Genomic DNA, 13875 nt, shown 5'->3' with positions numbered 1-13875 from the left:
GAGGAAATGTCTTTCTGGCAATGAATCTCTTCTTTGCCTTCCATGGCTCTGTTCCCAAAACATTATGAAATACATAAACAAACATCTTGTTGCCCAACAAGCCTCAAGCTTCAGTGCTCTAGATCAAAAGAGCACAAGAATCCTGAGTAGAAAACAGGTCACTGTTAGCAAGATGAAAAACAGGAGTAAAAATGCAAACATGCATAAATGGTCACTTTGCTTTCGGAGCAGCACATTGATGGTTCCTAAGAATGCACTGGGAACAACTGGGCAGTCACCAATTGTTTACACCAAAAGTCACCAAAAAGGACTGGGTGTTCACAAAGTAGTAGGCATGATGTTATTGTTTACAGTGAACCTTCATCCTTATCCTAACTTAGCAATACTTTTTTATAGATGAGCAAGGCAGGGCCCAGACAGATAGTCATCTAAGACCTGAGGTGACGTATTAAACATAAGACTTCAAACACTGAACCCGAAGGCAGGCACATCTGCCATGACAATATAAATTAGTTCTGTTTCTGTTTCTGGGAAAACAGCCCTGGCTTAAAGCAGTAGCTCTTCACTGAAGAAGACCTTCATCATGCTGATTCTGGAGGCTTCTATGCTAATCTATTCAGTACTAGATATGCATAGCAAGCCAATCCCAAGAAGTGAAAATGGTTTACTTTAGAAGCCGTTCTGGGATAAGGCAGGGGTGAGAAAGGGAGGTAGAAAGAGAGCCTTATTGGTTTTTCTTTTTCAAACCAGTTAAGGATGGGGTAGGCTTTATTCCACAGGAGCACTTTAGGCATTAACATCCAGCATGTATCTCTGAGTTTTCCAGCCTAAAGAGCTGGCATAGATGTGCTATGTACCCATCAGATCTCATTGATGAAGGTGGGTGTTACTCACCACACACTGAGGAGCACAGGAGATGTGAGGTGACTTCTAACAGCTGGAGATAAAAAGCACAAAGTGTCAGATGCTGGCTGGATGCAGGAACAAGGCTTGGGGTCCTATGGAGGGGCAGGGAGCAGGTGGTCCACGTAGGACTGCTTCCATCTGTCTCACTGACAGCCCAGATGGAGAGGGACAAAGGGAGGGAGGAAAACACTGGCCACAGGAGTGTCGGTCAGTCTGCAGTGAGCCAGGAACAGTGGCAGCGCTGACAAAGCTGCACCACATCAACGGTGCTGCACGCTAAGGTGACATCATTTATCCTTTCAGCCTCTTGGAAACGTCAGTGAAGGCGAGCAAGCTTCAGCCCTTAGTTTGTAATTGCATCCTTATGTGCAAGCATGCTGTCCATTCTGGAGTGCTATAGGAAAGGAAGATCAGAAATGCTGTTCCTGGAATGTAGTAGACACGTATCTTCCACAGAGGAAGCCCGCTCATCCTAAAGCATGGACCCACCCTTCTCTATGGAGGCCAGACTGGCTTTTCAGAGGAAATCACATGATTCTTTTTGTGAGGTTTATGATTCAACATCTAAAATATTTCTTAGCTCTGGACTTCTGTTTTAAAAATATCGCCGTGGCTTAGGTAAATATTTAACTTTTAAACTTTTCATTTGAACTCTGTATAGAAATCTCAGATGACAAGAGAAGGGTATCGACCGCTGACATTTACAGAAACATCACACATCAGCACTCTGGATGAGGGGCCCACAGGCTGCCTCACACAAAGTCCTAGAGAGGAAGAGAGAGTGGTAGATGGAGCAGAGGGCAGAGTCAATTCCGTTTATGTTTCTTCCCAGAAATGAGTGAACATTCGAGCACAAACGTATGCCTGCGATCTAAATCACGTGCAAACAGAAGGGGTGGTGCCTGCTCAACCAGAAAGCGCAAAAGGCAGAAGGTAACTAGGCATGAAGTAGATAGTGGCAGCCATGAAGTCCACAGGCACAGACATTTCAAGCTATTCAAGTCAGTGGTGACAACAGAGCATCAGGTCACTATAATGCCTTTGCAGTCCTGTGAACCCTCAACCTCTAAGCCAGGAAGAAGGTCCGACAGCAAATGGTACTATAGGGTGCTACCCACTGACTACAACTAGAAAGTGTAGGGAGCCATCAACACACAGGACAACCTTCTGGGAGAAATAAAATTAAGATCCCCATCTCACACCATCCATCAGTATCTGCTGCATGTGGGTTCCAACCTCAATTAATAGTAACGATAGCAGTAAGGAAGATGAGTCAGGGGGAAAAAAAGAAACATAAAAGTTGAAATATGACTCCATCAGACTTTTCAAGCCATGAATGAATTAGATGCTGGGGAATCCAAGACGAGCCACAGACGGGAGAACGTATTTGCAAGATTCACTGCAGCTAGAACACAAGAAGTATCAACACCAGGGCAAGGGATGTGGTAAATAACCCAGAACAGAAATGGCCAGTAATGACTGAAGAGATGCTCCGTTTCCTGGCAAGTCAGTTAGGGCAGATTAAGACGTAGATAGATGCAACAGTTGCGTCAGGCGGGCAAAAGTTGAAGTGGTTCCTAGCAGTGTTGACTGGGGCATGAGAACAGCTTCTCTCACATAACATTGTGTAGGTGCAGCCAAGGACCAAAATTAAAGTTAGCTTTGGGTTTCACACAGCACTGGTACTAGTGAGTGTTTCCCTTAGAGAACCTGTAACCTGTATACTCAAGGGTAGAGCATCGGGCTGGCCATTACTCTGTGTGGTAAGTGTTGCCCCAAGTTAGAAACACCAAGAATCTGTCAAGGGGAACTTCACTGTCCTTGAAGAAAAGTTTGCAATCCACTACGAGGACACATTAGTACAAGTTAAAAGAAGGGGTTAGGTTCAGGTATGAATATCTATAACATTTGGAGAAGTCAAAGATAGGTTTTGAAATAGCAAAAGCAACATAATAACAGGATAAAATTATATTTGAGCCAAATAAATCAACATTTACAGAGTTATGTACCTCAAATCCCTGAAGGAAGCCCAAGAATAAACCAGAAAGATGATATCCATACCCAGAAAACACACAGACTCACAGACACAGACACACACACACAGACACACACACACACACACACACACACACACACACACAGAGAGAGAGAGAGAGAGAGAGAGAGAGAGAGAGAGAGAGAGAGGTGGGAGGAAGGGGAGGGAAAGGAGAGTAGGAGGGAGAGGGAGAGAGGGAGAGAGAGCGCTAGGATTAATATTATGAAAAAATGTGATAATGTTGAAGATATTTATACTGCTTTAATCTCTTACTAGAAGGAAACTATGTCTTAACTGCATTTTTAAAAATGTGTATCAGGGCTGGGGATTTAGCTCAGTGGTAGAGCGCTTACCTAGGAAGCGCAAGGCCCTGGGTTCGGTCCCCAGCTCCGGAAAAAAAAATGTGTATCAAAATATAGTAGTAAAGAGTCCTTCACCAAACATGTATTTTTTCCCCTCTCATTCCTTCTTAAACATTATGTACTTATCTTCCCTTCCCCAAGGCTCCTCTTTTAGGGAAAGAAGAATTTATTGAAGTTTCTTGAGCTTCTCAGATCTGAACTAAACTGGTTTTATTTTTACACCAAACTTGGCACAGAAACAGGGCTTGAAACTGCAAGACAATGTTCTCCTGTATCACATTCTAGATAGGAGTTTGTGGGTTCTTCTAGGTTGAGCCTTTTCTCAGATTCTCATAGTGACTTAGATTCCTTGGCTGGCGCTCCCTGTTATGACTGCTGGTATTCTTGTGGCAGAGTCTAATGAAGGCTACCTTTTTGGCACTTGGGGTGGGGAGGAACTTCTTCTCACCCACGCCTTATAAATAAATTCATCCTTCTTACATACCCCACACTCATACCAGAAAAGCCACTGTGCTTAAAATAAAATGATCGTGTTCAGTAGCTCATTTTTGCTAATTATATTCAATAATCTTTACAGAACCAACAGTCAGAAAAATTGTCAAAATAAGTCCAGCAGCGGAACAAAGTATGCACATTTATCCCTGAAAGTGTATTCACACTCATCTGCTTGCACCAACCCAAATACCTTGTCAGGGGTTTGCTACACACATTTCAGCTCTCTAAAAATGAATTGCCAGCTCTGGTTTTGGATTATGAAATCTCTCATCTGTGCTGTCTGTCTTCTTTGTCACCTATCATTTCTATGGTGACAAGTCAAACAGCAGTTGGTTTCGTGAGGCAGCACTGCGTTGTCTCCAGAGAGGAAGCCAGCAGCTTGAAATGAGGGCAAGTGCAAGGCAGTACACAGCCATGACAGGAAATGAACATGTGTTAGACGCCATGAATGTGAGGGGCTCCTTCCAGAGTCATACAAAGTAAGCTCTAGCAATAAAGCTCTTTTGAGTGGCTCTCTGACCACTTGCCTTACCTGTGAGCTGGGGAAGCTTCCAGAGATTACTAACCAAGGTGCTTCTACGCAAGCTTCTTGGATCAAAGGCAGAGCATGTTGAGGGACAGCTCAGAGAAAGACAAGGCATCTCATATTAAATACCAACGCAAGCTTCCCAATCACGGAAAACAAATGTGTAAACTCAAACGGTTGAAAGAAGTATTGTGTTCTCTGTGAGGTCTCTATAACCCTGATGACAGGTTCTTAATACTGACAACCAGAAAAACGAAATACTCTGAACAAGGAGTCCTGTACGGAGCACCGTGATTGCACCACTCAGCCCTGTTCCTTTAAAGAAGCTTATGCACAACCTCAGCTGAAAGTATGGCATGCTGCCCTCTGTTTGTGTGCACAGTTTGTCCAGCCTGCATGGACTCTAATGCATTGTTTACAGTCGTCCGAGACCAAAAAGTGGATACATCACTTGATCTGGTTCCAAGACTGGGCTTAAAGCCAGAAAGAAAAATGACAAACTTGAAAATGTGCTAAGTTTCCTTTATTATTATTTTCTTAAATCCTCTCATCTGTTCAAGTCTAAGATAGATGACCACTGACCAAAAAATAAAGCTCTAAACAAGATAAACGACTAGGGAATGACTTAGCGATCTAAGAAATAAAGAGTAAAATTACCATTTCTGGACTAAGATTAATATCCATAAGAATAAGACAAAAAGCAGTAAAGAAACAGAAAGCTGTCCCTTCCCCTTCCCACCATTATTCGTTCCCATTAGTTAGAAACAGCACTGAGACCAAGAGGGAAAAAAGGAAAAGCTGATATAAACACTTACAGCCATTTTCTCTCCACTGAAATGTAAGAGTGTGTGTGTGTGTGTGTGTGTGTGTGTGTGTGTGTGTGTGTGTGTGTGTGTGTGTTTGTCTGTGTGTGTGTGTGTGTTGCGTTAAAACATTGGGCTTTCAAAATAAAAGAGATCCATTAAAGAGTCGTTGGTTTTCTTCTCTTCTTCAAGCAAAGAAACGTTTGTGATTAGCCTTCTAGTGGAACTTAACTGAGTTGCTGTGAATTATTTAAAATCCCCAAAATATCTTCTGGTGCTTTTATGGAAATTTGATTTACAAGTTGAAAAAATCAAACTGACAGTTTGGTCTCTTGTACAAGAACCCAACCTTTGGAAATGCTCTAGGCATTATAAATAAATCTTTCACAAATATAGCTGTGACTGTTCTAAAAATAGTCCTTAGGAGTGAAAAGAGAAAAAAAACCCTTTTAAGCCATTGTTTTACACATAACAGCAGGAAACCAAACAGAATGTCGAAGACAATGTGATTAACACACCCAGTAACAAACATGAATAGTGACTATGAGATCTCTACCCACATATATCCTGACCCATGTGTAAATTCTATAGTTTCCTCCCAAATCTATGGTAATAGATGCTTCCAGAACAAACATATACAGCAGTTAACTATAACTCCAGCATCATTACAATAGAATTTGCTTTTTAAGACTGTAAGCTGGCCCATTCAGGGCTGGCCTAAAAGCCAGATATTAATTTTTCAGCATAGAAAAGTTTCTGAGAGGACCCACATGCACAGTTACCACATGTATGCACAAGTGTAAAAGGCTGTGCACGGCACAGCCTAAACAAATCACCCCAGGACTTTGGGTACCTGGAATCTAGCACTGTAGAGAGAGTCTCTTGTGTACTGTATGAAAACATCACCTGTCAATAAAAAGACGATGGCCTATTAGCTAAGGCAGGAAATAGGAGGTGGCAATTCCAGAAGGGACGGAGGAACTGTGAGATAAGAGTCAGGTGTGAAAAGAAATTCGCCCCAAACTCTGAGGAGACCGACACATGAAACTGAGAGGAAGTTACCAGGCAAATGGCACTCACAAAATAGAATGAATGGGTTAATTAAATTACAAGCTATTCAGGGGTAGAAGCTTGTGGCCTAGGCATTTATTCATAAATAATAAGTATGACAGTCATTATTTCAGGAACTGGGCATGGGTAGAAAAGCCCACAGTTACATAACATAGGGTTCAAAACTAATATTTGAACCACTCTGTACAGTAATTGGGGAGCCCCTATCTGTTCTAATAGAATTCTATTAGCATTGCTTCCCTACTAGTTTGTAAATGTATTTTGTAATCTCAAAACAACAACAAAACACCTCTTCAGATGTCAGAAATTGTAGAATGAAAACATGTGCTGGGCCTCAGGTGCCAGTGACTCTTGAAATAACAACCACTTCCTATGAATATTCTTGTCTAACTGCCCATTAAACCTCAAATAAATCTTATGGTCTGCAGACAATTTTTAATAATTCAGTGTGGAATTGTCAACTGGCTTTATAAGAATTGAGCTACTGAATTCTTAGTATTGTGGGCAGAAAGCTAAATGTGGGAGGTTTCTTGAAAACTCAATAAAATGATTAAAGGAAACATAGCTTTAATTTTTAACACTGCTCCAGTTTGACTCTCTGTTGCTGTGATAAACATGATCAAACGCAATGGGGGGCAATGGTTTATTTAGCTTCTGGTTTACAATATAGAACCAGGCAAAAACCCAGGCAGGAACTCAAGGAAGGAATCTGCAATCAGGAACTGAAGCAGAATCCACAGAGAAACACGATTTACTGGCTTGACCCCAGTCTCGTGTTCACCTACCTTTCCTACATAGCCAGGACCACCTGCCTAGGAATGGCACTGCCTACAGAAGGCCTGACTCCTACCTCAATTGTAAGTAATAAATATCCCATATGTATGTCCACAACGGAGGAGGCAATTCCGTATATGTATGTCCCTCCCTCCAGATGTGACAACCACAATTTGCCATTACAAACATGAATAAATTTTCAAGGCCATATCAGACTACTACCAGGAGAAATTTTAATTACGGCACAGGGAGAAATGAGAAGGACTGGTTGGTCAACCCTTGGCCATTAAGGTCAAAGGGAATCGTCCCATTGTCTTCCTTCATTCTGCATCCAAAATCATGTTCACCACCAAATACAATCTGCAAGCCTAGCTTCTTGTCTTAACAGAAAACAATTATTGTAGCACCTAGTGAATCCAGAATTTTATACAGGCATCTATGAAAAGTCCTAAGGCCCTTAGCCTGAGTCTCTGGAAGTAAAATCAATAACACTACCAGAGGTCATCTGTGAGATGGGTAGACGTACATAAGGTAAACAAATACTGTGTAAGTAACCAACAGGAAAATGTAAGAAAGACATCTTAACTCTTACCTTATTCTGATCTGTCCAGTAAAAGAAAAATCCCTGAGGATCGGTCCTCAAAATAATTGGAGTAACTATAGTGGAGTCCTAGAAAATGAAAGAAAGCAAGCACATTAGGTCATGTCTCTTTGGGAAGTTATTAAGAACCAATAACTATTATGTGACTCTTCAATGTTATCAATTATTAAGAAGAAGTTTAAAACAAAGTAGACAGTCATTTTAACTTCATAAAATTATCAAACAGACAACTGAAGTGACAGCTCATGTCCAAAAGTGATTGCTACACAAACATCAGGACCTGAGTTCAAATCCCTAGAACCTACATGAAGCCAAGTATGGTAATAGACAGTTTAATGCCAGCATTCCTAAGGCAATATGGGAGGTACAGATAAGAAAAATCCCCAGAAGCCCCTGGACTAGCAAGCCTGGTATAAAGATCAGTAAACAACAAAAAGATCTTGTTCCAAAGATGGTAGAGAGTTAGGATCCTCCAATGCTGTCCTCTGATCTCCACACAAACACCATGGGACATGTAAACCCTTGCAACATAATCGCATCCACATACATGTACCAGAAGATTATCAGACACAGAACTGACAGAGTTAAGCACTAATCAGAACATCTCTGTCTAACTGGAAAAGGAAGATAGTGATGTAGGCATTTATTAAGACACAATTTTAAAGACACTGGCATACTTTCTGTTAGGAAACTATATTTAGATTCCCAAATAATGTTAACACTAACTATCATCACATATTTCATATAATTAAGGTTAATTAAAATCCATGCTTGAGGATAATATTTTAAATTACATTTGCTCCATAAATGATTTTTAATTGTACCAAAGAGAGTAAGCCTAGCATTTGGGCATTATTGTTTCCAAGGTAACAGTAAATAGGGCCATCTTTCACATATTTGGAAAGGTGCATAGGAAAATGTTGCAGTTTTCAATTCCACATGCTAATCTAAAACATCATAGACAAATAGTGCTGGGAATTTAATGCACAAGTCTATGAAGCTCGGTTGTATGCATTTTGTTATAAAAGCAAACGTTGTTGAGATGTGTTCTGCTTTCCCAGCAATATTCAAAAACTTACTTCTTACACACACACACAAATACATCAAATACTGTTTTACAAAATTCAAGTAAAACTACATCATTTCCCCTTTCCTTTGCTTCCATCAACTCCTTCCATGTCTCTTCATTATCCCAACCTCTCCTGATTCAAGTCCATGGCTTCTCTTCCATGATTTGTTATGCATATGTGTACATACATACACCTCCTGCTGACTGTGACTTGTGTTTATATAGTTTCAGGGCTGACCCTTTGGTATTAGATAACCAACTAAGGGGTTCATCCCTTGAGAAGACTAATTCTGCCTCTCCCAGCACTCATTAGGTGACCATCGTTCTTTGTCTAGGGGTGGGATCCCCCAAGATCTCCCCATCCCACATGACCATATTTAGTGCTAAACTAAAATACTCACGCCTTTTCCGAAAATACATTTTTCATTTTTCCCTTTTGCTCTTTTGAGATCATAATTACATCATTTCCCCTTCCCCTTTCCCTCCAACCCCTCCTATATACCTCTCTCTTCTCTCGTTTAAATCCATGTCCTCCTTTCTTCATAGTTGTTCCACGCATTTATATATTTATATTTTTATGCATTTATAATTTATATATTTATGAATTTATATATTTATATACATGTACATCCCTAGATATAAACTACTTAGTCTAAATAAGGTTACTCAAATATATATTTTTAAGGGCTGTCACATGGCATTGGATACCCAACTGTCATGCTCTTCCCTTGAAAAGATGACCTCTCCCTCTCTCTGAGTCCCTTAGTTGTCTGCAGTTCTAGTGTAGGACTGAAGTGACTTCACTGCCAATTTTGTTGGTGTTGTTTTCTTGCTTTTAAGACTGTGTTTACTTATAATAATTATAATTACTTTTCTCCCAAGCCCTCCATCTAGCACTCCCCACTTCCTTTCAAAGTTGGAACACTTTTTTCATTGTTGTTATTATAGGCACATATGTGACTACATATACATATATATTACTAATGTAGCCTACTGAGTCCATACGATTCTTGTATGTATATATCCAGGGTCAACCAACTGGCACTAGACAATCAATTAGTATGTTTTTCCTTGGGGAGGCCCACCTCTTCCACTCCCAGCTTTCCTCAGCTGTCTATAATTCTTTGCGGAGGGTTGAGGCCTCATGGCCTTTTTTTCTCATCCAGTTTGTTCGTTTTTGTCATCCTTGTTCAGCTCTTATTTGGATGGTCTTGTGAAATCATGGCTATTGGAGAACAATCTACAAGCACTAATTTATTGAGCCAGCACAATCTCTAACAATGTATAAACATTTGTCCTTATACCCACAGGTAAATGTAGACTTCTCCAGTCTTCAAGGATGCTTCCCTTGGCCACAGACAGAGACCATTACAGAAAACCACAACAAATCAACAAAGAGTATGCTCCAGCCCAGTCCCAATCAATACATCTGCAAAACCCTCCTATATGTAAGGTTGAAGAAGAGGAGAGGAAAGATTGTAAAAGCCAGAGGATCCGAGAGTTTGCGGTGAGCTTGTCTCCTAGGGCTGGAGAGATGATCCAGCCATTAAAGGCAAGGCTCACAACCAAAACAAGAGATTGTTTCTCCTCAGAAGCTGTACCCACAAAGTCCCACTAGCTACCTTTTTTCCATTTTATTGAAAATAAGAGGTCTTTTCACAAATAATATAACTTGATTACAGTTTCCACACCCCTCTACCACTCCCAACCTCACATCCCATCAACAGCCACTTCCTGTCTCTCATTAGAAAACAAAACAGGCTTCTAAGGGATAAATAGTAAAGTATAATAAAATAAAGTATAAGGTAAGGTGAAAACTAGCACATCGGAATGGACAAAACAACCAGAAACAAAAGAACCCAAGGGAAGGCCCAAGAAACAGATCTGTTCATTTGCACACTGAAAAACTCCATTCAAAAAAAAGAAAACCACTAAACTGGAAGCTATAATAAAAACCAAGGAAATGCTGCAGATCCATGCAGACCCTGAGCATGTGACCCTAGTCTCTGTGAGTTTATATGTTGATTTGTTGATTTAAAGGGCTTCATTGTCTTGGTGTCCTTCATCTTCTCTGGTCCTTAAGACTCTTCTGCTTCCTCTTCTGCAGTTCCTTGAAACTCAAAGAGATTTGATGAGGACATCTTGTATAGGGATTGTTATTCCAAAGGCTCTCGCTCTTGCAAGTTATCTGGCTCTGGGTTTCTGTACTTTTTCCCATCTGCTGCAGGGGGAAAGCTCTCAGATGATGGTTGAGCAAGACGCTGGTCTATGAGGAATGCAGAGTGCCATTGCCTGCCATGTTATTGCTACATTTTACCCTTTTTTAAACAATAGTATTTGGGTTTACCCTAAGTCCCTGGACTATCTAGAGACAAGTGTCAGATATGGGTTCCATCTCACACAGTGGCCTTTAGTCAAATCACTATTGGTTGTTTATTCTCACAAGCTTTGTGCCAACATTGCACCAGCATGTCTTGCAGGCAGGACACCAGTATCAATCCAAGGTTTTGTGGGTTCATTTGTATTATGTTTCTCTTTTGGTCATGTGCAGATTACCTTCAGGTCCTCCAGCTGTTAGAACATGGAGGGTGAAAGCTCTACGTAGGCACCAGCTTGGTTTCTCTAATCAACACAATGAGCTGTGAAGGTGTTGTCTTCAGCATTGTACCTTGCCATCAGTTTGTGGAGAGCTGTCTTGGCAACAGCCGGCGTTGTTTGGTGATTCCCATGGGCTTCCTTTGGCCACAAACTCAATTAGACGTAACCCATTTGCAGTGATGAGATGGCCTGTTGGGGCTCTGTCTCCCTCAATTATTTGCCAACCATAGTTAAGTCATCATAAATGTATTTTTGAAAGCTTCAACTGTATTAGATGGCCCTTAATTTTAGTGGTCTTCCCAGTATTCTCTCCTTTGTTCCCCTGCCCATTTGTTTGTTCCATTGCAGGCACTCCCATCATGCTTCCATAACTATCTATTCTATTTCCCAGTCCTAATGAGATCTATCTGTTCCCCCCTTGACCCCTTAAATGTAATGATGGTTCTATAGATTACAGGTGGGTTATCACGGACTTATAAGCATATATCCACATATTAGCAAATAACATATTTCTCTTTCTGGTTCTAGGATACCTCACTCAGCATGATTTTGTTTGTTTTGTTTTTGTTTTGCTTGCTTTATTTTGATTTTGTGTGTTTCTGGTTCACTCCATTTATGTGAGAATTTCATGGTTTCACTTTTTAATAGTTGGGATATTTTTCAGCTATATGGGGTTTCCTTTGGGCATAATTTTTTGTCTTGCTTTGCTTCATTATTTTTACTTATTGACATACCAAACTCTGCCCCCACCTCCCGGTTCCCCACTCACAGAGTTCCTTCCCCCATCCCCTCCCCTTTTCCTATTAGGGAAGGACCCCCTTGGGCATCTCCATACCCTTTCACATCAAGTCTCTGCCAGATTAGGCCAGACAAGACAGCCCTGTTGGGGAACAGGGTCCTTGTTCTTTGGTTGGTGGTTCATTCTCTGAGAGTTCCCAGGGGTCCAGATTACTTGATTTTATTGTTCCTCCTATGGGGTTCCCATCCCCTTCGGAGTTTTCAATTCTTCCACCAACTCTTCCATAAGAGTCCCTGACCTTTGTCCAATGTTTGGCTGTAAGTATCTGCATCTGTATCAGTCAGCTCCTGGGTGAAGCCTCTCAGAGGACTGTTATACGAGGCTCCTGTCTTCAAGCATGACGGAGTATCATTAATAATGTGAGGGTCTGGTACTTACCCATGGGATAGGTTTCAAGTTGGGACCTTTATTGGTTGGCCATGCCTTCACTCTCCATTCAATCTCTGTCCCTGCATTTCTTTTAGACAGGATAAATTTGGGGTCAAAGGTCTTGTGGGTGGATTGGTGTCCTTATCCCTCTACTGGGTGTCCTGTCTGGCTACAGGAGGCAGCTTCTTCAGGTATCATGTTCCCACTGCTAGGCATGTCAGAGACAGTCTCCCCAGTGTTTCCACATAACGCTGAGAATAGTCCTTTCAAAGTCTGGGATGAATTGTGTTGGAATTTTATGGGGATAGCATCAAATCTGTGGATTGCTTTTAGTAAGATGGCTGTTTTTTACTATATCACCCCTACCAACTATGAGCATAGGAGATCTTTACATCTTCTGATATCTTCTTCAGTTTCTTTCTCAAAATCTTAATTATTCTTGTAAGTCTTTCACTTGCTTGGTTAGAGTTACCACAAGATATTTCATATTATTTGAGTTCATCAAGAAGTGTCTTTCCTAGATTTCTACATCAGTTCATTTGCTATTTGTATACTTGTATACACTTGTATATTTGTACACTTGTTATTATATATTTGTATACTGATTTTTCTGAGTTAATTTTGTGTACAGCTAAACATTTTGCTGAAAGAAACACTTTGCTGAAAGTGTTTATCAGCTATAGGAGTTATCCAGTAGAATGTTTAGGCTATTGTATAAATACTATCATATCATCTACAGATAAAGATACTGGACTTCTTCCTTTTCAATTTGTATTCCATTTATTCTCCAGTTGTCTTATTGCTCTAGGTAAGTCTTCAAGCACGATATTGAATGTATATGGAGAGGGTAGACAACCGTGTCTTATTTCATATTTTGATGGAATTACTCTGAATCTCTTTCCACTTAAGTTGGCTATGGGCTTGCTGTAAACTACCTTTATCGTGTTGATATACGTCATTGGATCCCTAATCGCCTCAAGATTTTCATCATGAAGGAGTGTTGAATTTTTTCAAAGGCCATCTTGGCATTTAATGAGATGATCTTATGGTTTGTGCCTTTTAGTTTGTTTCTATGGTGATTATTTATATATCAATTTACATATGCTGCATCTCTAAGATGAAGGCTACTTGATCATGGTGGGTATATTTTAATGTGTTTTTACATTCTGTTTGCAAGTAATTTATTGAGAACATTTGCATCTGTGTTCATTAGGGAAATTAATCTGTGATTCACTTTCAGTGTCGGGTCTTTATTAGGTATGGTTATCAGGGTAACTGTGGCTTCATAAATCATACTGGGCAATGTCCCTTCTGTTTACATTTGTGGAATAATTTAAGTACTGTATTTAACTCTTAGAAAGTCTAGTAAAATTCTATGCTAAAACCATCTAATCCAGGATTGGATTTTGTTGTTGTTGTTTGTTAGGTAACATTGAAAAACTTTTAATGACTGCTTCTACCTCACTA

The 13875-nt window shown here is 40.4% G+C and overlaps 1 protein-coding gene across 2 annotated transcripts in view; it reads right to left on the bottom strand.

Moving 5' to 3' along the window:
• The window catches only part of Plcb1 (phospholipase C beta 1), a 711278-nt gene that overhangs the window by 676624 nt on the left and 20779 nt on the right, over positions 1 to 13875 (bottom strand). For both annotated transcript variants that reach the window (NM_001077641.2, XM_017591467.3), the window contains exon 2: positions 7565 to 7642. In NM_001077641.2, coding sequence (NP_001071109.1) covers positions 7565 to 7642 — 78 coding nt within the window. The remainder of the gene's footprint in view (positions 1 to 7564; positions 7643 to 13875) is intronic.

This window comes from Rattus norvegicus, chromosome 3, assembly GCF_036323735.1.
Source record: "Rattus norvegicus strain BN/NHsdMcwi chromosome 3, GRCr8, whole genome shotgun sequence".
NCBI classification, from domain to species: Eukaryota; Metazoa; Chordata; class Mammalia; order Rodentia; family Muridae; genus Rattus; species Rattus norvegicus.
This window is presented reverse-complemented; position numbering and strand designations above follow the sequence as displayed.